The following is a 24,182-nucleotide window of genomic DNA, read 5'->3' on the forward strand; positions in this document are numbered from 1 at the left end:
CAGTCCAGGGCTCCCCTGAGCCCTTGGTACCTGCTGGGCACCCAGGGGGAGCGGGAACTGTGGTTGGGTGGCAGGTGAGTACAGATGCGGTGGGTCCTGCAGGCCAGATGAGGGCTGGCCCCCCACGGGGAACTGGCTCATCTGCTGGGCGGGAAGAGGAGGAGACAGAGGTTCAGGGTGGGGGTAGGCACCCGGTCTGGAGGGCACTGCCCGCCCTCCGCAGTCCATGCAGTGGCACTTACGCTGTCTCTGTGGCCGGTTATGGGGCCCAGACCTGGCATGTCTCGGGGGGCCATGCCTGCTGGGCCATGGAGAAGGGGACTTGGAGTGGCTCCCACATGCAGGTCGGCCACCCCAGCCAAGGCACCTGCAGGAGAGAAGCACAGAGACGCTGCTGGGCTGGAGGAATGGTGGCTGCCACCAGGAACAGCCCAGTGCCCAGGTGTCTCCAGAGAACGGAGCCAGCCCCTTTCCTCGGACCAGGCACATGGTAGGTGCTTGGCAAATCACTTCCCTGGTGTGTAGTGAAAAGTAGATTCTTACCAGCTGTATAACCTTAGGTCAGCCTCAGTTTTCCCATTTGTACTTGAACTACTGATACCCCTAACTATAAATTTGCTGTGAGGGTTAAATGAGATAATGTCTACCAAGTGCTTAGCACACAGCTGGGCACATGATAATATCTCAATAAACATGAGTCAATAATAAATGATAATCATGATTATGTAATACCTTAGTTCCTGTCCTTCATGAAGTTAAAACACCAATTCACTGTTCATTTCTTTTCCTCAAAAACATGCCATGGCTCCCGAGTGCCTCTAGGTTTAGGTCCAAAGTACCTTTGTGCCTCCCCTCCCCTTTGCCAAGCCCTGCTGCTCCACACAGGATGAGAATAGCAGACATACTTCCCCCATCTTGTGCTGGGCTTGTGACAGACATTGCTAATCTATCACAGATTTTTACTGCACTAGCCTGATTTTAGGCAGCCACCTCCAATCAAGCAAAGTTGACCTGCAGGATGGTCTTGCCCTAGGGCCACCTCTTCCAGGAAGCCCTCTGGGTCCTTCGGCTCTCCTCTGAGTTCTGGCTGCCACTGTCCCTAGATCTGTTTGTCTTGTCCTTCTCTCTCTGACCAGATCATCAGCTCCCTAAGAACTGGGACCACATCTTATATCACTCATTGCTCCAAATGCCTGGCACAGTAACAGGCCCACAGAAAGTACCCAGCAGCCACAGTGGAGAAAGAAGAGGCGTCCTTATTTCACCATTTATTAAACACCTCCTGCGTTCAAGGCACTTTCTGCATCGAATCCTCACGATGTCCCATGCAGGCAGTTCTGTTACACTTTTGCTGCAGATGTGGAAACCAGTGAGGGCAGAAAGCACTTGGCTGAGATTACACAGCTGTCCCTGGGGGTTCTAGATCGGGGTTGGCAAACTGGCAGCCAAACTCTGTTTTTGTAAATAAAGTTTTATTGGCACAGAGTTGCATTGATTCATTTACATATTGGCTGTGGCTGGTTTTGTGTTACGATGGCAAAGTTGAATTGTTTTGACAGATCAGTTGACCTACAAAATCTAAAATATTTACTACCTGGCCCTTGACAGAAAATGTGCTGACCCCTGCTATACAGGCTTTGCCCAAGAACAATTTGCCCAATGAAATAAACAATCCTAGACAAGTATTTTTCAACCACTGGTACTTTTAATATACTGTTGTTTATTGTTTTGTCACTGTTCTGCTTTTCTTCAATACCTTCTGTGTCTCTAAGCATTTTATCCATTTGCTATGATTGCAGCTAACTGCCACTAGCTGCCGTTTATTGAGCATCTACTGTGTGCCAGACCCTACACTCAGCACTTTCCACATACTATCTCTTGGAATCCTCTCGATCAGGGGGCAGCAAACTTCTTTTGTGAAGGGCCAGATGGCAAATATTTTAGGCTTTGCCAGCCAGATGGTCTCTGTGTTTTTACAACCCTTGGAAAATGTAAAATCCATTCCTAACACAAAGGCTGTATAAAAACAGGTCGTAGGCTGCATTTGGCCCACGGGCTGTAGTTTGCCAACTGCCCTAGAGGTTCAAGATGCACCAGTGTGGCAGCAGGACTGTATTCACAGAAACCTTAGCTCACCCAGGGCCTGGCACACAGTTAAGCAAATGATAAACCATATCTCTCTAAGGAAGGGAGCATTTGTCCCATTTTACAGATGCAGGAAGAGAGGCCCAGAGAGACTGGGAGACCGGGTTATGGCTGCACAGTGGGTGGATGGCAGGGCTGGGAATCACCCCTCTCCTATATCGCCCTCCTTCCTGCCTACCTTGTCCCTGAGCCTACCTGGGTGTGGATGTGGCACGCAGGGGCCACCCAGGTCCACGCGGCCACTTGCCATCTGCTGCAGCCGAGGCACGTCCACCGCCGTGAGCCACGACAGCGACTGCAGGTCCCCGGGAAGGTCGTCATCGCTGGTGGTGGCTAGAAGCCTGCAAAGAGGAACAGAGAACTCGGGCGGGAGGGGGAGCTTAGGCCAGCTCCTGGGGGTGTGTCCTGACCTCTGGAAGCACCCACTTAATGTGCCTCATCTCCCCAAGCCACGCCAGCCCTCCAACCTGCCCGTCCCCAGGACCGGACATGGGAACCTGGTCCCAGATCCCTTTAGGCAGCCAGATCTTTCATCCTTATCATTCCTTCCTTAGCCCACTTAACGCATCCTACTTAGCACCTACCACATAAACAATGCACGCGAATATTTGTTGAGGACTTACTACATGCCAGGCACCGGTCGAGCCTTTTTACACTCCCAGTCACCCTATGAGGCAGGTGTTATTATTCCTATTTTACAGATGGGGAAACTGAGGCACAGTTGGAGCTCACCTACTATGGGACACTACGGCACAGAGCACTCAGGGCCTGTGGTCAGGGTCCCACCTGCCATGACAGGATCAGTCACCTGACTCCATGTCCAGGGCAGTTTCCTGCTGTACTGTAGCTGTGAGGAACGTGGAACTTGGGGACGGTCTTCGTGGATGATCCTGCCATGTGCTGAGGCAGCTGAGTGCCTGCTACCTGCCAGGCCCTGGACTTAGCATTCAACAAGCGCTGTCCTGCATAATCCCCACAGCTGCTGTGAGATGTAGGGTGGGCCCATACTCCCCTTGTACAGATGAGAAAACTGAGGCTCAGAGCACCGAGTCACCTGCCCAAGGCGACACAGAACAGGAGGTGGTGGGGCTGAGACCCAGTCAGTGCCTCCTGAAGCCTGAGCCCTTCAATTCGACCCCTGGTGGCCCCGGGAGGCTCCAGTCAGGACCCACACCCACCAGCCGCAACAGATTCATGGGCAAAACATCGCTTGTAGTGGATGTAGGATAGCTGCCCATGGAGGTGCCAGACAGGTCGGTGATTTGGGATAGCCATGTCACTCCGCAGTGCCCTGAAGTCACACTTGCCACGCAACTCCGAGAGCACCAGGTCTTACACCACCATCTGGGCCCTGTCGTGACAGTGCAGACCAGCCCAGGAGCACACGCCAGACCCCATCATATCTGCCACCTCTGCAGCCAGGGGCTTTCTGTGTCACCACCAAGAGGCCCACAGTCTAAATTCTAAGCTCCGTGTTTCAAAAATAGCCTCATAGATCGAGGGGCAGAGAGAGGCGGGACACCGACCCATCCTGCCCTGGTTTTCTGCGCCTCTCAGAGGCTCCAGCGAGGCCCGGCCCCTTCCTTCCCTCCATCTGCTTGGCCAGCTCTGCCCCATGTTCTCCCTTCTCCCTCTTCCTCCCTGTCTCTCTGTCTGCTCCTCCCCATCTCTCCCCTCTTGTGTTTTAGGGCCACAATTAGCGTTGCCATGGCCACATTGCTCAGTTGTCACAGGGCCGGGCCCTGAGCCCACGAAGCTGGCATCAGGTGACTGCCTGGCTGCCCCCGCGATTGGCTGCCTCATAGGGAAACAGGGCCTGGAAACAATTTGAAAACGCGGCCGGCTGTGTCAGTGGCAGCAGTTGGCCCGGCTGCTGTCCCCCGGCATCCCATTGTGTGACAAACGACTGTTGCCCCTGTGGCACGTGGCCCCCATTGTCCCAGGGTCTCAGTGCAATTGTTTCTGTGGCCCCCCGGCTGCCACCCCTCCAGCCTGCTCGTAACTCATCTGGCCAAGTGACAGCCACAGCCCGGGGCCTGGGCGATACCATCTGTCCCCTCAGGCCCTGGGAGACCACAGGGTGAGGTGCAGGGGCAGGGCCTGCTATGCCACCCACTGTTGGGGGTGCTGGCCAGTCCTCACCCTCCCTTCCTCACCCACTGGCCAGCCAACCTCCCGGCGCCTGGTGGTGCAAACCATGCTCCTGTTCAGTAACCTGCTGTGACTCCCCACTGCCCTGGCTGCTCTGCTTGGCACTGCGGTAACAAGGAGAAGTGGAGATGGGTCCCTGCTGGCAGGTTTGGTAAGGTGGCTGCCCTCCAAAGCTCCCCGAGTAGTCGGGGGGAGGGGCTATAAATAAACCAGGTTCCTAAGTGCCACTGTGGGGCAGGATCTCTGGCAGCAGGTAAACCTAATAGGCAGTACCCGTGGTGGTTAAATGCTTGGGCTCTGGATTCTAATCCGGTTTCCACTTTCCTGTGTGCCCTTGGGCCACTGGCTTAACCTCTCTGAGCCTCAGTTTCTTATCTGTATAATGGGGATAACAATAGCTCTTATCTCATAGGATGTCATAAGAAATATGTAATTGCATGTAAAGCACTTGGAACAGTGGCTTACAGTAAATGTAATATGAATATTTAGCTGCTATTAATATTAATACCAACATTAATGCTCATATTAATATTCACCAGGTCACCAGGGGGCTGGAAGTACATTGAAGCTTTGGGGTTGGGGGTCACATCGACATGCCCCGGCCACTGCTACCACTAAACACTCCCATGTAATGAGTACTGCCTGCGTGCCAGACCCTGGGTTTTACACCGGCCCCACTTTACAGATGACGAAACTCAGGACTGAGTGGTCACTTCAGTGCTGTCAGCCTGTTTCCCCATAGAGTGAGATTACACGAAGTCATGGATAAAGGGCTTAGCACATGGCCGAGCATCTAGTTGGGCTAAGTCAATGGCGCTATCCTGATTCTTCTCTTTCCTGCTACTCGTGAGCCCCTCTGGCTCCCCCTTCCTGCAGCCCCACTCCTTCTGCAGCCCCCCGCAGGCCCAGGCAGGGCTCACCTCCACGCCTTCGCATTTGCCATTCTCCTTGCAGGAATGATGCCCTTTCTGCTCCCTCCCCTGCACCCATGCCCACCCCTGGAGGCTCACTGCAAAGTCTGACTTCTGGCCTCTTCACCCCAGACATCCTGCAGACATCACTGGACCCACCTCTTATTTTACCTCTGGAAAGCAGAGATTGGTTTGCTCCCAATCTCACAGTCTGGAAAAGGACCAGGCCTGGGGGTCCTGACTCCCCGTGCAGGTTCCTGCTACCCCGAGAGCAGCACCTCCGCTGGGAAGCCTTTGCCACCCAGACCCCAAGCACAGGGACCCACTCTGCACCCTGACTGCTCTCTACACTTCGCCAGGACCAGCAAGTCCTGCACTGTCTAGGTCTCTGCCCCATCACCCCGCCTTCTGGCTCACTGAGTGTTGGCTCCAAACCCCATATTGCCCCATGTCCTTGCACGCAGTGGGTGCCTTTGTTTGTTTATTTTTTGAGACGGAGTCTCGCTCTGTTGCCCAGGCTGGCGTGTAGTGGCACGATCTCAGCTCACTGCAACCTCCACCTCCTGGGTTCAAGCAATTCTCCTGCCTCAGCCTCCTGAGTAGCTGGAAATACAGGCACGCGCCACCACGCTGGGCTAATTTTTGTATTCTTAGTAGATATGGGGTTTCACCATGTTGGTCAGGCTGGTGTTGAACTCCTGACCTTGTGATCCGCCCATCTTGGCCTCCCAAAGTGGGTGCCCTTTAAATGCCTGCTTGGCTGGTTGAAATAGGCTGACCGCAGGCTACCAGCGCTGAGTTGGTGTGACAGTGACTGTCACATCTAGCTCTTTTGAACTGACAGAGCTGTCTTCTGCCTCCTCAGGTCCTTGCCACAGCCCCGGACAGGGACAGAGAGTAGGCAGCCCCACTTCACAGATGGGGAAGCTGAGGCCAGCCCAGTAAAAGCAAAATCCCTTGGTTTATAAGTGAGGCAGTCAGAACTTGAACCCGGGTCTGTCTGCCTCCCTCAGATTGTTCCTGTGGCACTACAGGTGGAGATCAGACGTCTTCGGGGGGAGATGCCCCACCCTGGGTCCCGGGCTCTCACTTGGGGCTGTGCAGACCGGCATCTCCCAGAGAGCCAGTTAAAATGCAGAGTTGGGGCCCCAGCTCAGACCCTGAAGCCCCACCCTTGGGACTTCCAGCTATACTCTGGGGGAAGGACAGCCCACAGGGGGCACGGCCAAAGCTCAGGCTTTGACTGGACAGATCTAGGTTCAAGTCCTTGTAACCCCTGAGCTGCGTGACCTTGGACAAGTCACTGCAGGTCCCTGGGGCTCCACTACCTGGCCGTCGTAGGATCAGGTGAGCTACTGTGTGATTGACTTTTGGCACAGGTGCAGTCCCCAACTCCCTTCTTTGGGGGTTTGCTGTACATGTTTGGGGTCGATGGCCAGGCCCCTGCTTCCCCACTACCCCAGGCATCCCAAAGGTGGTCTGGTCCTCTCTTGTGCCCACTGCCCAGGCCAGAATATCCACCTCAGTACACCTGACAGGTGGCCCCAGCCAGCACCCTGGACACCTGCAGTGGCTGTGGGCACCAGGAGCACTGTGGTGGGAGTCCACTGGCTCCAAAGCCTGGCTAACTTCCTGCTGTCTCTTAGGGTCTCTCTGGCATTCAGGCATGTCTTGTGTGTGCATGGCAAGGGCCAGGGGCTAATGCACCAGGGCCTACATGAGAATGTCTCATCCCCCAACCCCCTGCCCACACTGACCTCTGTCCCCTGCAGAAAGGTCAGCACGCGCCCCTCTCCACAGTGGCATGCGAAGCCCCCTCCACACCTCTCCCTCATCAGTGCCTGAAGTTCCCTCATTAAAGGCGTCACCATGTGCCCTTGCCTCTCCTGGTGCCTCATTTGAGATGGTGTAAACTACAGGGCTCACAGCAGCTGTAACTCAGGAAAGACTCCATGGTTCTGGAACCACCCATTCTGGCTTCTCAGCCATAGGCCCTGGGGAGGGCACTTAATCGCCGGCCTCAGTTTCCCACCCGTAAAATGGTCATGAGTGATAATAATAATAGTAATAGCCGCAATACCTCATACCCCCCAGGCTGGCACACTGGTGTGGAGGCGGAGTGGTTTTGTGATCCACCCTATCATCTTAGAGGGTTTGGGAATATTCCCTGGTGTGCATGTGACAGAGAGAGCCACACAGAGGAGACCCTAAATCAACCTCCTAAGTTTCTCCTCTACTGGAAAATGACAGGACATTTTTAATTCAAAGAAAAAGGCACATTCCAGCCCCACTGCCCTAGGCTCTCCTCCTAAGGCCTGTTCTGTTCCCCATCTGGGTGTGTCACTTCAGTTCCTAGGTGAGAGGAAAATTCAGCCCCGCTAACCCTGAGTCACCCATGTCACTGACGCCTGCCTGCCTAGGGTCACCTCCAGAGGAGGCTTTGAGAAGAATCAACTTCAAAGACCCAACTCTGGCCGGGCGTGGTGTCTCATGCCTGTAATCCCAGCACTTTGGGAGGCCAAGCCAAGCAGATCACTTGAGGTCAGGAGTTTGAGACCAGCCTGGCCCAACATGGCGAAACCCTGTCTCTACTAAAAATACAAAAAGTGGCTGGGCACGGCGGCGTGTGCCTGTAATCCCAGCTACTCGGGAGGCTGAGGCAGGAGAATTGCTTGAACTCGGGAGGCAGAGGTTGCAGTGAGCCAAGATCATGCCACTGCACTCCATCCTGGGCGACAGAGCAAGACTCTGCCTCAAAAAGAAAAAAAAAACCCAACTCCTTCCACCTGCTTCCTCCACTCTCCCTCCATCTCTGACTCCCCTTCTCTCTTCTGTCTGTCACTGTAACTGAGGGGCCCTGGGAGGAAGTCCCAGCCCTGCCCTTCAGGTTTGGTGGCATCTGATGTGCTTCCTAACCTTCCTGAGCCTCAGTTTCCTCATCTGTAGAATGGGGGCAACAATGATGAAGGCAGAGCACCCACAAGAGCTCTGATAAGTGCCCATCCTCTCCTCTTCAACCTTCTCTGACATGGCGTCCAGGGTCCCCGATCTCCCATGGACCTGTCTCCACCCTACTCACCCACAGTCCCCTGCATGGTACCAGCCCTGCTGCTGGGTCGCCCAGAGCCACTGAGCCAGGCTTTCTGGGGAAGAGGCTAGGTACCTGCAATTAACGCATCCCCCAGCCTCAAGTGGTTCCTGCACACCCAGTGCTGGGGAACTGTGGCCCCATCCCACCTTCCAACCTGTTCAGGTGACCCCCGTGCTCTCACTCAGGTGTGGTGTGTGACAAGCCTCCGTTGCACTAAAGGTCCCAGCTGGGGCCAAATGTCCTTCCCCCCTTCTCCGTGTGTCTTCCTCTGTGTCTCCACGCCTTCTGTTCCCTCACAACGGATGCCTTTCCTTCTCCCTCTCTGCACCTTTCAGTGTCTCCCCATTGGATTCCCAATTTCTCTGAGCCCCAGGGAGCACTCTAGTTGGCCACAACTTTCTTCTGAGCCCAACTGGTGGCCCCAGGGAAGGTAGGGGCTACACCTTCAGGTCTCGAGGGTCCCTAAGGGTCTGGCAGGGAGGAGACCAGGACAGGACAGGGGTTGAGTCCCCTGCTGGGTGCAGGCAGTCCCCAGAGACCCTGATGCTGAAGCAAGGACCTTCATGCCCCCAGGGGAGGAGCCAAACTCCCAGTGCCCAGCACAGGGCCAGGCACACAAAGCCTGCTCCACAAGTACCCACAGATGAACGCAGATGAGCAAACAGACCCAGCATTCTGGTTGCTCCACCCACACTCCCCTGGGGTCAGCTGTCCCCCCATGGATGTGGCATGGGGTGGACAAGCCCCTGGTGTGCGCCCAGCCCTGAGCTAAAGCCACTTTCACACTGGATCTCACATCATCCTTGCAAGAGCCTGATCAGGCAGAGATTGTTATCATCACCACCTTCCAGTTTGCCAGACAAGAACACTGAGGCCAGAGAGGAACAGGCCTGTCTAGGGTCACCCAGCCAGGGAGCGGTGGAACCAGGACATCCAACTCCAGAGACTGGGTTGGCCACAACAACCCTGTCCTTTTCTCCCTGGCTGAAGAAGTGTGCTCTATTACAGAGGTCAACAACCTCCAGGCTGAAGACCAGTACTGGTCCATGGCCTGTTAGGAACCGGGCTGCACAGAAGGATGTGAATAGCAGGTGCCTGAGCTCCACCTCCTGTCAGATCAGCAGCGGCATTAGATTCTCATAGGAGCGTAAACCCTATTGTGAACTGCGCACGCAAGAGATTTAGGTTGTCCACTCCTTATAAGAATTTTTTTGTTTTGTTTTGTTTTCTTGAGACAGGGGCTTGCTCTTGTCGCCCAGGCTGGAGTGCAGTGGCATGATCTTGGCTCACTGCAACCTCCACCTTCTGGGTTCAAGAGATTCTCCTGTCTCAGATTCCCAAGTAACTGGGATTACAGGCACCACCATGCCCAGCTCAGTCTTTGTATTTTTAGTAGAGATGGGGTTTCACCATGTTGGCCTGGCTGGCCTTGAACTCCTGACCTCAAGTGATTCACCCGCCTTGGCCTCCCAAAGTGCTGGGATTACAGGCATGAGCCACGGTGCCCGGTCTCCTTATGAGAATCTAATGTCAGATGATATGAGGTGAAACAGTTTCATCCCGAAACCATCCCCCTTCCTTCACCCAATCCATGAAAAAATTCTCTTTCACAAAACCAATCCCTGGTGCCAAAAAGGCTGAGACTTCTGCTCTATGATATCTAGAAAATCCTCTCAGTGTCTCCCCAATAGGCAGGCACAAGCAGCTATTTACATTTAAATTCATTAAAATAAAATCAAATGTACAGATTTGGTTCCTTGGCCCACCAGCCACGTTTGAAGTGTGGAATGATCACACATGGCCAGTGCAGACATGAAATATCTCCATCAGTGGAGAAAGTTCTAGGTGGCAGTGATCTGAAACAATCTTTTCTATCTTGATGGAAAAAACCTGTGGTATTCTTACATTGCCTTAAAACAACTAGAAATTTGATTTAGATCTGGAAATTTAAGGAGATGATTTCATGGAATTTTGAGTTTTAGTATGTTTCATTATAAAAGGAGTCCCCCATCCGCCATCCCCACCACCAGCAAGGAGGTTGCAAGGAAGAGCTCTGTAACACAGGAGCTGTGCATTAGGGCAACTCACAAAGTTGTGAGCCCCCCGTCCCAGACCTATCCAAGCAGTAGCCAAGGGGATGAACTGCCAGGCCCCTATTGGATGAAAGATGAGCCCAAGCAACCTCTACAGTTCCTTTTGTTTCGGGGTTTTTTTTTTTTTTTTTGCTTTGTTTTGTTTTGTTTTTGTTTTTGAGATGGAGTTTCGCTCTTCTTGCCCAGGCTGGAATGCAATGGCACCATCTCGGCTCACTGCAACCTCCGCCTCCCGGGTTTAAGCAATTCTCCTGTCTCAGCCTCCTGAGTAGTTGGGATTACAGGCACCCACCACTACACCTAGCTAATTTTTGGTATTTTTAGTAGAGACAGGGTTTCACCATGTTGGCCAGGCTGGTCTCAAATTCCTGACCTTAGGTGATCCGCCCAGCTCGGCCTCCCGAAGTGCTGGGATTACAGGTGTGAGCCACCACGCCCAGCCCTTCTAAGGTTGCTTTTGATGCAAAGACCCCGACATTTGGGTTCCTTTTGATGCAAAGACCCTGACATTTGTGGGAGAAACCTGCAGGTGAACCCCCTGGGTGCATTTCCAAAGTTCCATCATCTTGGGCAAGCACCTTTCCTTCTCCAGACCTCAATTTCCCCACCTATAAAGTAGCAGCAACAGAGTAGAGGGTCCCTCAGGGCCACAGGTGTGAGCTCCTCCTGGCTGTGTGACCTGGGGCTGGTGACTTATCTGACCTGGGCCTCAGTTTCACTGTGTAGACAGTGGGAATAATAGCAGCTACCCTAAGGGAGTTGCCTAAGAGAAAATGACAACAGTTCATCAATAATTTATTTAAGCATCAGATCAGATGAGGCATCTGGTCTGCTGAAAAGGCAGGCAGAACTATTAGTTCAGGGGTCCCCAGGGTGACTCCTGACAATGTGTCTTTCTCAAACTACGTGGGTGATCTGTCACCCACAGGGAGTCCTCATTAGTGAGCAGAGAGCTTTTTGGGCAAAAAGAACATAAAAGACCTATCTGGTGCTCCAGATTCTCCCTGAATTCAATAGTTCACCAGCAACTTCCCCCGCCCCCAAGGATGCTTCTTGCTTTTCAAAGCTCAGCCTTTTGCAGGTGCATGTTTTTCCTTATCAAAACACATATGCACACAGACACACACACGCACGCATGCACACTACGCACACGGATGCACACATATGTGTGCACATACCACACGTGCACTCACACAACACACATATGCACACACAACACACACGTGCATGTAAATGCACACATGCACACGCCCACAGTCCCTAGAGGCTTCATCACCCCCTTTAACAGATAGGAAAGGTGAGGTCAAGCCAGGTGACCTCGCCAAATCCCCAAGCTTCAGCAGCCCCAGGTAGCTGCTTCAGCACCTCCCTCCTTGGGCCTCGATTTCCCCATCTGGGATGCCACTAGAGCCCCTTTAGGCAGTCCCCCCTCTGCCAGGAAGTAGGGGGATGCTGAAGGGCTGGGTCCCTTTTTGAAGGGACGGAGCACATGGAGCATTCAAGGTCTGAGACAGATCCGGGCAAGGATTGAGGTGGCACCCTGGGAACATCAATGTCAGAATAACACTCTATCATTGGTGTAATCCATTTCCCAAGTACCTACTATGTGCTTATTACTTCACGGGTGTTACCTGTGTGTCCTTCTGAGTTTTGCTCAGAAGGCTCTGAGTTCTGCAGTGCCACATCCTAAGCCCATCCCAGCTAGGCAGCCCAGCCCCAGGTCCCCCTTTGCTCTCTCTGTGGCACTGCAATGGAATGGTCACCCAGGTAGGCTTTGGGGTCAGCCAGGCCTAGCTCTGGCCACTTAGCAGCTGTGAGAATTGTCTGCAGCTGTCTGCCTCTCTGAGCCTCAGTTTGCACATCTGTAAAATGGGAGTGCTAATGCTCATCCATCTCATGAGGTATGGTGAAGATTGGACGAAGGCACACAGGTGGGCCGCTCACCCCAGTGGTGGTGGTCCCATTATAGTAAACATCTCCTGAAGAGTATGGAGAAGTAGGCCCCGTGAAGACAGACAACAGCAGGGTGTCTGGCACTCAGGAAGTGTCTGCTTTATTCCACAGCATTTCTTGAACTCTCACTTGCCAGGCACTGTTCTGGCAAGCAGAAGCAACTCTCTGCATCCGAGGAGATAACTTTCTGATTGAAGCCAGAATGCACAGGAGAGACCCCTGCATGGGATGCCACCTTCCTGCCAACCCCCTAGGTCCAAAACTCTCCAGTCTCCCGACATCCTGTGGGGGCAGCTACCTGTCATCCTCATTTCACAGATGGGATGGCTGAGGCCCAGAGAGATGAGTGACATGTCTCAGCCACATAGCATATCTGCAGAGGAGCTGGGATTTGAACCAGGGACGCACTCAGAGCCCAGAGCCTCTTCACTCAGCTGCTCTACCAGTTTGGTTGAAATGCAGGAAGGGAAAACCCTCATCATATCATTTATTTAAAAAATCAGGGTGTGTCCAGGCGTGATGGCTCATGCTTGTAATCCCAGCACTTTGGGAGGCTGACGCAGGAGGATCACTTGAGGCCAGGAGTTCAAGACCAGCCTGGACAACGTACTGACACCTTGCCTCTACAAAAATTTTTTAAAATTAGCCAGGCATGGTGATGCATGCCTGTGGTCCCAGCTACTTAGGAGGCTGAGGCAGGAGGATTGTTTGAGCCCACAAGTTTGAGGCTGCAGTGAGTTATGATTGTGCTGCTGCACTCCAGCCTGGGCGACAGAGCAAGACCCTGTCTCTAAAAAAATAAAAATAAAAAATAGAAAATAAAAAAATCCAGCTGCCAGGTATCCCCATGGTGTCACAGTCACTTGTCAGGGGACCCTGTGGTGGCTCTGGGCAAGGCAAGACACCACTGGAGTCCATGGCTTCTGTCCTACGCTGACTGGGAGACCAACCCAACCCACTTTAATGGACAATGTCCTTCATCAGTTGTGTTGCTGGAGGGAGGAAAGAAACTGGCAGGGAACAGGAGGACAGGGACCAGGGAGACCTGCATTCCAGTCCAGCTCCACTCTTAATGGGGAAGTCTTTGGCAGATAACTCAATGCCTTTGAACCCCAGCATCCTCGTGTGCCAAACAGAGGTGAGAACAGAGCCTGCTTCTTAGTTCGGAGTACGCAAATCATAGGTGCCATGTTTGGCTCCAGGTAGGCACTGGAGAACTGTTTGTGGAATGGATTTAACACCCAGCAGCCAAAGTGACCTTTTACAAGGGACATCGGAACCTGTCATTGTCCTTAAAACCCACCAAGGGAGTGAGAGTCAAGCTCCTCACCTTGACCTGGCACTCGGCCATCTCCTTCCCCACCTCTCTTCTTCCATTCTCTCTGCTCTAGCAATCTGTCCGTCTCTCAGTTCCTCAAACATTCTAATTCTCACTCATCTTAAGATCACTGTACACACTGTTCCCTCTGCCTGGAATGCTGTTCCATGCACTCATTTATAGCTGGCTCTTTCTCAGCCTAAATGATCTCCCCTGCAAGAGGCCCTCCCAGGCCCTCCCTATCTCTTCCAGTGTGTATCCACAGAATACTTATTTTGCAATGAGATATTTACTTATACATGTTTCCAGTCTTTCTGCCATAGGATGGCAAGGACCAGGAGGCCCTTTATTTTGTTTAGCACCTGGCATAGGACCTGACACCCTGTGGGCATCTATTACATACTCTCAAGTATGAAAGCTAGAGTCAGAAAGGGAGGAAGAGTCCTCAGCCCAGCCCAGCCCCAACATATCTTGCATTCTTCAATCTCCATCCATTTCTTGCCCAGCTTAAATACACCTCCTCCAGGAAGCCCTCCCAGACCAGTTCAGCATCTCCCAGTCTTCCCTTCTCCTGAAATGGTTAGTGCTGTCAGTATCTACACGTAGCACAGACCACTCATGATCACCCACTAATGTAACCCAGGCATCTGTTCTTACCCACTCCTCCCTTCTAGATATTAAATGCCAAGAGGACAAAGATGGATGTGTCTCACACCTCATTACAAGACCCATAGCAGCCAGCTCTGAGCCTTTCATTTGACAAATATTTGTCCCCCCAATGTGAACGGGACCCCCAGGGCCACTGTCCTGTGATTGTTGCCGTAAAGGTGAAATGCAATGAACTCACCATAGAGCCTGGCAGGTGCCCACACCGGGTCACACATATTTATGGATGGATTATGGTTTCTGTGGGGATCCTTGCCTACATAGCTGAAGTCCAGAGACCACAATTAACTCTTTATTTCCTACCTTGGGATTCCTTAGGTTGATACAGCACAGAGGAAAGAATATCCATCTTGAGTTTAGTTCAAATCCCATCTCAACCCCTTTGTAGCTGTGTGATTTGGGGCAAATCACTTCACCTCTCTGTGCCACAGTTTCCTCATAAGTAAAATGGAATAATAATAATTCTCACCACAGGGGGCAGATGTGAGGATAAGATCAGGTAACCTCTAAGACAAAGCCAGACACATAGTAGGTGCTCAGACCACATTTCTCTCTTCCCACTTCATTCTCTCCTCTGCGTTGTCATTTAGGAGGGGTCTGCCTGACAAATATTGCCTCAGGGTGGGGGTCAGATCACCATTCCAGGGATTCAGACACACGTCCTGCCCTACCTGGGCGGCAACTCCACCCTGATTACAACAAGGTTTTGCCTGCCTTCTTGAGATGTGGTTGGTAAGAAACTGTTACATCACTGAAAGCTGTTCTTGCTCCCAATCCAACCATTACACAAAAAGGGATTAAGCATTTCATGGAGGTGTTTATTTAGCTAACACATCTTTTGTAAGCATGTACAGGAAAAAGAAAATCAAATACAATTTAGCAAGCTCAGAAATTCCCAACTTGGCCAAGGTTCAGTGTAGTGTGAAATGATTTGATTAGGCATTTGGATAAAAGAATCTTTCCTTTCTAGAACAAGTGTTGGCTTGGGACTTAGAATGTACAAGTGTGTGTGAGTACATGCACACATGTGTTTTTTAGGGATGAAACTGCAAGACCTGGAAAGAGTCGGACTGCAGAGAGGCTACCTGTCTTCCTTGCCCATAAGGTCACCTGAGGAGCTGTTCTCTTCACCCTGAGGGTGAAGGGATGGGAAGACATCGGGATGGTTACTGCCCCTGAGAAATGGAGCCCCTTCCAAGGAGATCACAACTGATGGGTGAAGCCACCTGATATCGGTTAAACTATCCCCACACGCAGTGTGGGTTCAAGAGAAATTTATCATCCCTTGAGCATGAAGCCTCCTTGTGTTTCCATGGATGTGTTATTTTCACGTGATATTTGTCCATTCATCCATCTATCCAGTACATATGTATTAACTTTTATGTACCGTGTGCCCAGCATTGCAGTCCACAGATAAGAGAACCACCATCCAGAGAGAGGAAGGACTTTCCCCCAAGGTTGCCTCATTTCTTAGAGCAGGGACTGAGATTTAGGGAAGTGAACATCCAGCACGAGGATCCGGAAGGAGAACCACTGAGCCTCGTGGCCCTGGGAGAAGGTGAGGGTCCAAGAAGCCAGAAGCCTCCCTTCCGTCATCTCACTGGGCCTCAGTTTCCCAATCTGTAAAAGGAGCTTGTTGGACCTGACCTCTAGAATAAATTCTAAAAGGTGGGGGCGGGTGATTAATAAGTTCTGTCCCTTCATAAATGTGTGCCTTTCAGCAAGTCATGTCTCTTGGCCTCAGTATCCTTATCTATAGATTGGGATAATGTCAGTACCTGTCTCATGGTTGTTACTATAAAAAAGTGGCATGCCTGTAATCCCAGCACTTTGGGAGGCTGAGGCAGGCAGATCACTTAAGATCAGGTGTTGAAGACCAGCCTGGACAACATGGTGAAACCTCATCTCTATTAAAAATACAAAAATTAGCTGGGTGTGGTGGTGGGCGTCTGTAATCCCAGCTACTCAGGAGGCTGAGGAAGGAGAATTGCTGGAACCCAGGAAGTGGAAGTTGCAGTGAGCCGAGATCGCGCCACTGCACCCCAGCCTGGACGATAGAGCCAGACTCCGTCTCAAAAAAAAAAAAAAAAAGAAAGAAAAAGATGAAATGGGATGCTGCCCTTGGTAAGATGTTTTGCAGGTGCCTGGCACACAGTAGGTACTTAATAACTCTGTTTTAGCACCTCTAAGAGTGGACTCTCCTCCCACCCCCCGAGCTAGAGAGAAATCCAGCTAACCCACATTCAGCATGAGCCCTGTTTACCGTTGCCCAGGAGGTCAGGACCACCCCCGGTCCCCTGCCCCTTCATCAGCAGCAGGGCTGAGAGGCTGCTGCCAATTTGCTATCTAGGCCCCGCCACTGACTCCTGACAGCTCCCCAGGGACAGGGCAGCCGCCTCTAGCTGCTGCCCCCGCCCTCCTGCACACAGCCATTGAAAATTAACGGCCAAACTTGGCCCCAGGGGGATGGAGAGCCAGGCGGCAGCACGAGAGGCTGGACCCACAGCCTGAGTGGTCCTTGCAGCCCTTCTCTGGGATGTGGGAGGGCGAATGAGAAGCCCATAAACTTCTCCTGGGCTATTATTTGAGGAGAAAAATGGGAGTGGTTGGAAGTGGGAAGTCACTGTGTAATAATAAAACCCCCTCTGCAAGAAAGTACTGTCTCCCAGGCCCCTCTGAATGCCTTGACCTATTCGAGGTGCAGAATCCTCCCAGCAAACCTGCAAATTGGGTGGCTCCATTTCACTGATGAAGAACCTGAGGCTCAGAGACAGGCAGTGACTAGTCCAGGGTCACACCGCGGTGAGGTGATGCAGCAGCTTATTCTGTTCCAACACCCGTGCTCATGGCCAGTAGGACTTGGGGCCAGTGGTCACAAATGGTGGTTACAAATACTCTTAGGGTGCAACCGCTTTGGGGCCAAGTCTCCACTGTACCCATGATGAGCTGTGCCATCTTGTTAAGCCATTTAAACAGGCTCAGCCTTGGTTTCCTCATTCATCAAATGGGCCCAAGAGTGCTACCCCCATGGGGTGGTTTTGGGGATTTGATGGGGATTTATGCCAAGAGCCTGGCACAAGGAAGGCAGGCAGTAAAAGGTTAAGAAACCACCAGCTGCTATTATTATTGTTGTTATTATTACTATGTTATTTTGTCTTCTGGATACTCTGGCTGTTGGATATAAGAAAACACAGTTGGGCACGGTGGCTCATGCCTATAATCTCAGCACTTTGGGAGGAGGTGGAGGCACGCGGATCACTTGAGGTCAGGAGTTTGAGACCAGTCTGACCAACATGGCAAAACCCTGTCTCTACTAATAATACAAAAATTAGCCAGGCACAGTTGCTGTCACCTGTAATCCCAGCTATTAGGGAGGCTGAGGCAGGAGAATTTCTTGAGCCTGGGAGGCGGAGGTTGCAGTGAACTGAGTTCACACCACTGCACTCCGGCCTGGGTGACAGAGTGACTCGCACACACAAAAAAAACACAAGTAAAAAAAAAAACAAAAAACAAAAAAATAAAACCCAGCCTTGAATCCACGTGAATAGGAAAGGCTTGTGCCAGACCAGGAGCCTGGGCACCTCTGGATCCAGTGCTGATGGGAGCAGGCCTGCTTCTCCTCCCCACTCCCCAACCCCTGACCCCTGCTAGCTGGGCAGTGGACTGGCTAGGCATTGCCAGGCCCCCAAGAAGTTCTCTGCTTGCCCTGCCCTGTTTCTGGAGAAGGGCAGCTGCTTAGTGCCCCAGACAGTTTGTCAGCTGGGTGGCCCAGGTGATCGAGGCCAAGACTCCGGGGCTGAGTCTGATGGGAGCCCCTCCTGGGCAGCACCCAGGCACCTGGATTCAGGGTTTCTCCCACCCTCCAAGTTCCTCCCCACTTCCCACCGTGAGAGCCCTCCATAGACACGTCTCTTGCAGGAAGCTGGATTCTGTAATGTAACTAAGTGGTAACAGCAACAGCAACTACTGATTATGTGTTTCTTGCTCTACAAGCTTTATTTACTTAATCCTCCCAGCAACTGCATGAGGGAAGAGCCGTGATCATGCCCATTTTAAAGATGAGAAACGAAAGCAAGTCACTGGCCCTGCCTAAAGCTGGGCTTTGAACCCACACGTGTCTGAATCCTAGCAATTGTTCTCACTCTCTGACTCCCCTATCTCTAGTGCTTTTAAGGGATGCTTTTAGGCAACAGTAAGATTCAATGTCTTTGAGCTCTTAAAGCCAACCTGGAGGAAGGATGCGCTCGCCCAGGCTTGCAGCTAGGAGGGCAGAAGTAGATTCACCCTGGATACATTCAGTGCCTGCTGGGTGTCAGGTACCTTCATAGATAATATGATACATATATCATTTAACCCTCCAGAGCTAGCTTTTATTATCCCCATTGTACAAAACTATGAAAGTTCACAGGTGAATCTGCTCATAATTGGTGAACGGCAGAGCCAAAAATGATTACTAATTTGTCATAACAACTCCATGCAGTGGGTACTATTTCTATTCCCATTCTACAGATGAAGAAGCTGAAGCTCAGAGAGCTCCACACAGCCAGAGAAGTTGGGATTATAATGGACTTGAGAGCCTAAGCTGCTAACCCTTACACTGCCACTAAATCACTTGGCATTATTTAAACCCTGTGAGTGCTGGAAGGAAGCCTAGAGGCCCTTGGCTGTGTGATCTTGGGAGAAGCCATTTCATTTCTCTGAGCCTCAGTTTCCTCACCTATACAACAGGGCTCATCAGAGCAACCTCCCGAGATGAGGTGAGCGATGGGGGATGGCACACAGTAGGTGCTTGCAAACTGCCATGTAACTGGCCCCAGGTCTGTACACAGCAGGCTCTCTGCAAATATCTGTTTGAATCTGTGTCCTCATTTGGATCTCAGAAGGCAGCTTCCAGGTCCACAGCCCTCAGGAAGCAGCCTCCCTCTAATTGGGGGCTGCGGTCTGCCCCAGCAGGCACTGCTGGTGAGTTGCAGTGACCCCAGGGGGCCAGACAACCCCTGGGTAAACAGGGCTGATAGGAGGTGACAGCCTGCTCTTCCCAGGCCAGCCCTGGTCCTGTCCCCATTCCGTAATCTGGACTGTGCCCCCTCAGCCTACAGACATGTTGCTTGCTCTGTCGGGGGGGCCCGGGAGACAAGGTCAGGGCTCCCTGGCCTCAAGGGGAAAGAGGCCGGGAGGGGACTCCAGGTCCTTCCTTTTCCTCCTTTTCCCTCCTGGAGACCTTGGACAAGCCCTTTCTCCTTTCTTGGCCTCAGTTTCCCCAACTGTAAAAAAAAATAGGGGATGCGCAGACTGGTTGACCTCCTAAAGGCCTTTTTGGCTATGAGGTTTGAAGACAAAAAAGACAGAAGGGCTCTGAAGGCTTCCATGCATCCTCTCACTTGTACCTTGCTTCACCCTGTTTCAAGGCCTCAGTTTCCATCTAATTTACTCTTCAAACACATGAGGCCTAGAAGAAACCTTAAGATCATCTAATTCAATAAGATCAATTAAATGATGAGGAAGTGAGGCCCAGGGCAAAGGACTTGCTGAATGTCACACAGCCTGGCTGAGAACTTAGCAGATTTGACTACTTTCTTAACATCCACGGAGGATAGAACCCAATTCCTCCCAGAAGGTTTTTTTTGGCAGGGGGTAGGGGAGCATTTCCCACAGTCCCCATTAAGGCTACTGGAGGGGAAGCAGTAGCTGCTATTGTCATCTTAACATTCACCAGGATGCCCAAACAGTATCAAATGCAGAAACGGACCTCTTTTGGAGGCGACAAGAGACAGCAGGCATTTCGTGGTCCCACTGGGCCAGGTTGTGGCCCAGACACCCTTAGCAAGACCAACATTGAAATCAAGACCTTCCAGCTCTCCCGCAAAAATCACAGAATTGAACATAACAATAGTTCTTGGGCAGTTTCAGAAACGATAAACAGCATATAAACACTTTGAGCAATTAAAAAATATATAGTTTGTTATTGTTGGAGCCCTCACCTGTACTCCTGTGGAGAGGGGTGGTGATTTTGCCCTGAGTTTCGAATAATTCCTGACATTATGGATGAGGTGTCACTTTCTATCATCTCCTTGGGAAAAGACAAGCAGAAAACAAAGCTCCCATCAGCGACGATACGGACAGGGTAGAAACCCCCAGTTTTCCCGCAATTCAGAAAGATGGCGCGCAATCAACTCACAGAACACTTTTTTTTTTTCTTTAAAGAAAAAAAGTTCTAGAGGATTCCTGGGCATCTCAGGTCACTTTCCCAGGGCAATTCTACAGGGTTTTAGAAGCAAATGAAGAGAATGAAATGAAATTCCCAGTTCTTTCGAATTAATGGAGGAAGAGCAAGGGAAGCCTCTAGAATCCAAATGTCAAACCTGGAAAATGTGGACTCACAAAATAGGAATCAGAAAAATGATTTCCTTCCAAGCCTTATATTTTCAACCTCAGTTTGGTTATGATCACTTTGAAAATAAGGGGCAGCTGGATGTGACATGTGTATTTCACTGGGGGAACAAATTCCCACTTGCAAAGGGAATAATCCCCGCAAACTCCTACCCTGAAATGCCTTCAGAAATGCCACAAGCCCTTACTGGAAAACCAATTCAACCACCCACATCCCCGCAACACACAAACACTGCCTTAAAAAAATAATAAAAATATTTGAGTTCCCTAAGTTTCTCAAACTCCAAGCCTGAACCAACATAAAAGCCCACCAAAGGCTCAGTTCCGCCCCCAAAGCCATCGAAGGATTCCCAGGAAGGAGGAAAAGGGAGCAGAGGGAGGCGGCCCCGCAGCCTCTGCGCCCGGGTCTCTACCCTGGAAATGCAATGCCCGGCATTGCCCGGGAGGAGGGAGCAAAGCCGACCCTGCAAGGCGGTACCTGGAGCCGATCCTCGCGGGGCCGCCGCTGCCGGCGCTCCGGGAGTGGGCAGGGGTTCCGGAGGGGGGCTCCCTCGCGCTCGCCCCTCGCGTTCCGCAATTTGGCCGCCGTCGCAGCTCGAACCGTTTTTAAATTTCCCTCTCTGGAGCTGTCCAGCTCAGAGCATGCGCAGTAGCCGTGCGGGGGGCTTTTCCCCAAGGGTCAGTTACAGGGCAGGGTCAAGGGGATTGCAGCGGGCGTTTCCCAGCAGCCGCGAGCCTTGCACGCCCCGGGGTTCTGGGGGTGTGTGTGAGGGGGGCGGGGCGGAGGGGTGCAGGGGTAGGGACCCCTCTTCAAACTTTGCCAACAGTGACAACAACTGCATGCCCGCGAGCATGCGTTGAGGAGCAGTGGGAGGGTGATTTCGGCCAAGGGAATTAAGTTGCAAAAGGAGGCTGGGTGCATTAAAACTTGCAATCCCGCCTGGGGCAAAGGACGTGGGAGGGCGGAGAGATCTGTTGCAACCCCCTCTCTCCCCCAAAGTGGAGGACGGGCCGGGAGGCAGAGACCGGGCCCCAGGTGGACGCGGATTCGGGCCACCTGTCCCTTTAAGAAAGTTGCGCCCGCGCGGGCTGGCGCGCGGCGGGAGGGGGCTGCGGAGCAGGGCGCGGGGCGCCTCCACCTGCTGGGGCCGCGAGGGGGGGCCCGGGCCGAGCGCGGCGGCGAGGCGAGGAGGGCTCCCCGGGACTGCGCGCTGCGCCCCCCTGTCCCGCGAGGAGGGTGAGCCCGCCCGGAGCGAGCGCGGCGGGGCTCGGCGGCCCCGGCAGCCGCGACGACGGCAGTGGCGGTGGGTGGCGGCGGTGGAGGCTGCGGCGTTCGGGGTACGGCGCCGCGAGCCCAGCGCAGCCGTTGGGGGCAGTGGCCCGCGTGTGCAAACGCGCTCCCGCCCTTCCCCGCCGCCCGGCCCGCGCCGCCGCTGCCCCGCCCCGCCTGGAGCCAGCCGCGGGAAAGGTGGCGCGGACCGCGGACGGCGGCGGAGTCCAGCGCGGGCAGAGGTCTCCACAGGTCCCTTAGGAGGCTTGGATGAGTTTGGTCCCCTGGAAAGTGTGCGTTTCTGGCGCCCTAACTCTCGAGCCTCCGTTGCAGTAATTGCCACGGCAGCTACGATATTAGGCACGGCCACCCGTATTCTTTCGTTACTTATTGACGCCTCCTTCTGGGTTCTTCTTCGCATCAGCCCTTGATGATATAGCCCTTTTGCATGGGGGGAACCCGAAGCCCCCAGCGGCAGTGAGTGGGTCGGCGGCGCACGGGCAGAGCGCGGGCTCCCGCACCTCCCCAGCTCGCGTACTGCACGTGGACGTCTGCGCCGCCCCCACCGAGTGAGGCTCAGGCACCCGAAGCGTCTGGAGTTGTTTTGAGGCTGTCCTCGCGTTATCTACTTCGCAGCAGGCAGGGGACCAGTGTCCCCCCACCTGTGACTGTGAAGCTTTTTTTTAAAAAAACCCGGTGTTTAAGTTCAGGAAGAACTCTAGGGCTCCCCTGGACTGGGTGTGCCTGGATTTCAAGTTCTATTCAGGTGGGCTGTGACCTTGGCACTGGTCCATGTCCTCACAAATGGTTTTCTGGTAGCACCTGGACGTCCTTCCTCCTTTCTTCTCTGCCAAGAGTAAATAGATCAGCTTTCATTCTCCAGGGAGGAAAAAGATATAGTTTACAGATGTTAGTTGAGGTCACAGTCATGAAACTTTCTCAGTTTTCATCTCCCTCTGACCAGCATGTATTTAAAATGTGTGTATTGACCGGTTAGGAAAGTGGTTTACATAGTTTATGTTGCTTTGAATGTCCCTGAATGACATATAATTAATTCACCAGTCAAGTTGTAAGCATTCAAAGCATTTGGGTTTATTTCTGTTAATCCTTCTTGGAGTTGTAAGGAAACGTGGGTGACTTGACAACCTCCTTTTGAGGTCACAGTCCTTTTCATTAAGGTATAATTTTATATCTTCAGAATGGTTTGGAAAGAAATTGTCTCTTCTGAAAGCTGATGGATTCAGTAAAGTTTTTAAAATAAAAGGCATCCAGTCTGTGAGTTCTGTAGACTCATGAAATACGGAAAAGAAAGGCAAGAATCCTTCGCTAAAAGACACCCCTTCCCACTAAAAAGGAGTGGGGCGGAAGGTTGAGGGTGTTTGGGGAGGTCACTTAATTAAAAAATTGAGATTTTTGAGTTCACTGCTTCAGGACTGGTTGGTGAAAATATTGCCACTACAACACCTACTGCTACAAAACCCAGGGAACTTAACAAAAACCCTGCTTTCACTTTGTTAGATCAATCTATTTTTCCCTTATATCAATATATGGCATTTTTCAATTGTAGTAGGTCACCTGGGGTGACGTCAGAACCATAAAATGCAAGGCTTAGGAACCTTTATTGTTTAACAAGTGCCTCAGGTGATTTTGTGGTCAAGCAAATGAGGACACCTGTACTAGGTGATGCTTTCACTGAGCTAAAGGCGGCCAATACACACCTTTTTTTTCTTGTTTAAATGAAAGAACGTGAAATTCACCTGCGTCCATAGCTTCGTTACGCATTATTCTTTACTCCGGTGTAGGGAGAGGATCCCAGGCCTTATATTGGTCCTGATTTCTTCAGATTCCCTATTACCACGATTTCTACGAGGCCCAACACAAACCCGGTTTACCAGACCTCCGATTATACAGGAAATCTTGCAGAAGAAAGAAAAAGCAATAGGTATGTGGCTTTGGCTTTCCTTTCCAGTTCTATGCAGTGGAAAATGCTCTAATCTGCATCTTGGTTGCTTAGGTTTGATAGTTAAGCAGTGTAGTTATCTGCCTGATCTGTTATCTGCATGGTCTGTTCAAAGCTAAGGTGCCCATGGCTATGTAAGAAATAATTTGTTCATGATGCTGATAAGCTTATAAACCAACTCAGTCATAACTGGGAACACCAGTTCCTCACATGCCATGTGTAGAAACAGTGTTT

General features: G+C 52.0%; 2 protein-coding genes across 3 annotated transcripts in view; one reads left to right on the forward strand and one right to left on the reverse strand.

The window, feature by feature from the left end:
* FOXN4 (forkhead box N4) overlaps positions 1-21,362 on the reverse strand; it is a 30,559-nt gene extending 9,197 nt beyond the window's left edge. Inside the window, exons 1-5 of one of the 2 annotated variants that reach the window (XM_002823719.5) lie at positions 21,197-21,362; positions 20,310-20,398; positions 2,341-2,486; positions 243-367; positions 31-141 (exon numbers count right to left, since the gene is read on the reverse strand). In XM_002823719.5, the coding sequence (XP_002823765.1) occupies positions 31-141; positions 243-367; positions 2,341-2,486; positions 20,310-20,395 (468 nt within the window). In that variant the 5' untranslated portion in view covers positions 20,396-20,398; positions 21,197-21,362. Of the gene's footprint in view, positions 1-30; positions 145-242; positions 368-2,340; positions 2,487-20,309; positions 20,399-21,196 lie in introns of both variants that reach the window. The other variant, XM_054528186.1, reaches the window with a different exon arrangement.
* A 2,447-nt stretch (positions 21,363-23,809) lies between these two features.
* MYO1H (myosin IH) overlaps positions 23,810-24,182 on the forward strand; it is a 202,391-nt gene continuing 202,018 nt past the window's right edge. The window contains exon 1 of the mRNA XM_002823726.4: positions 23,810-23,930. The gene's annotated coding sequence lies outside the window, so the exon portion shown is untranslated. The remainder of the gene's footprint in view (positions 23,931-24,182) is intronic.

This window comes from Pongo abelii, chromosome 10 (assembly GCF_028885655.2).
Source record: "Pongo abelii isolate AG06213 chromosome 10, NHGRI_mPonAbe1-v2.0_pri, whole genome shotgun sequence".
In the NCBI taxonomy this organism is placed as follows: Eukaryota; Metazoa; Chordata; class Mammalia; order Primates; family Hominidae; genus Pongo; species Pongo abelii.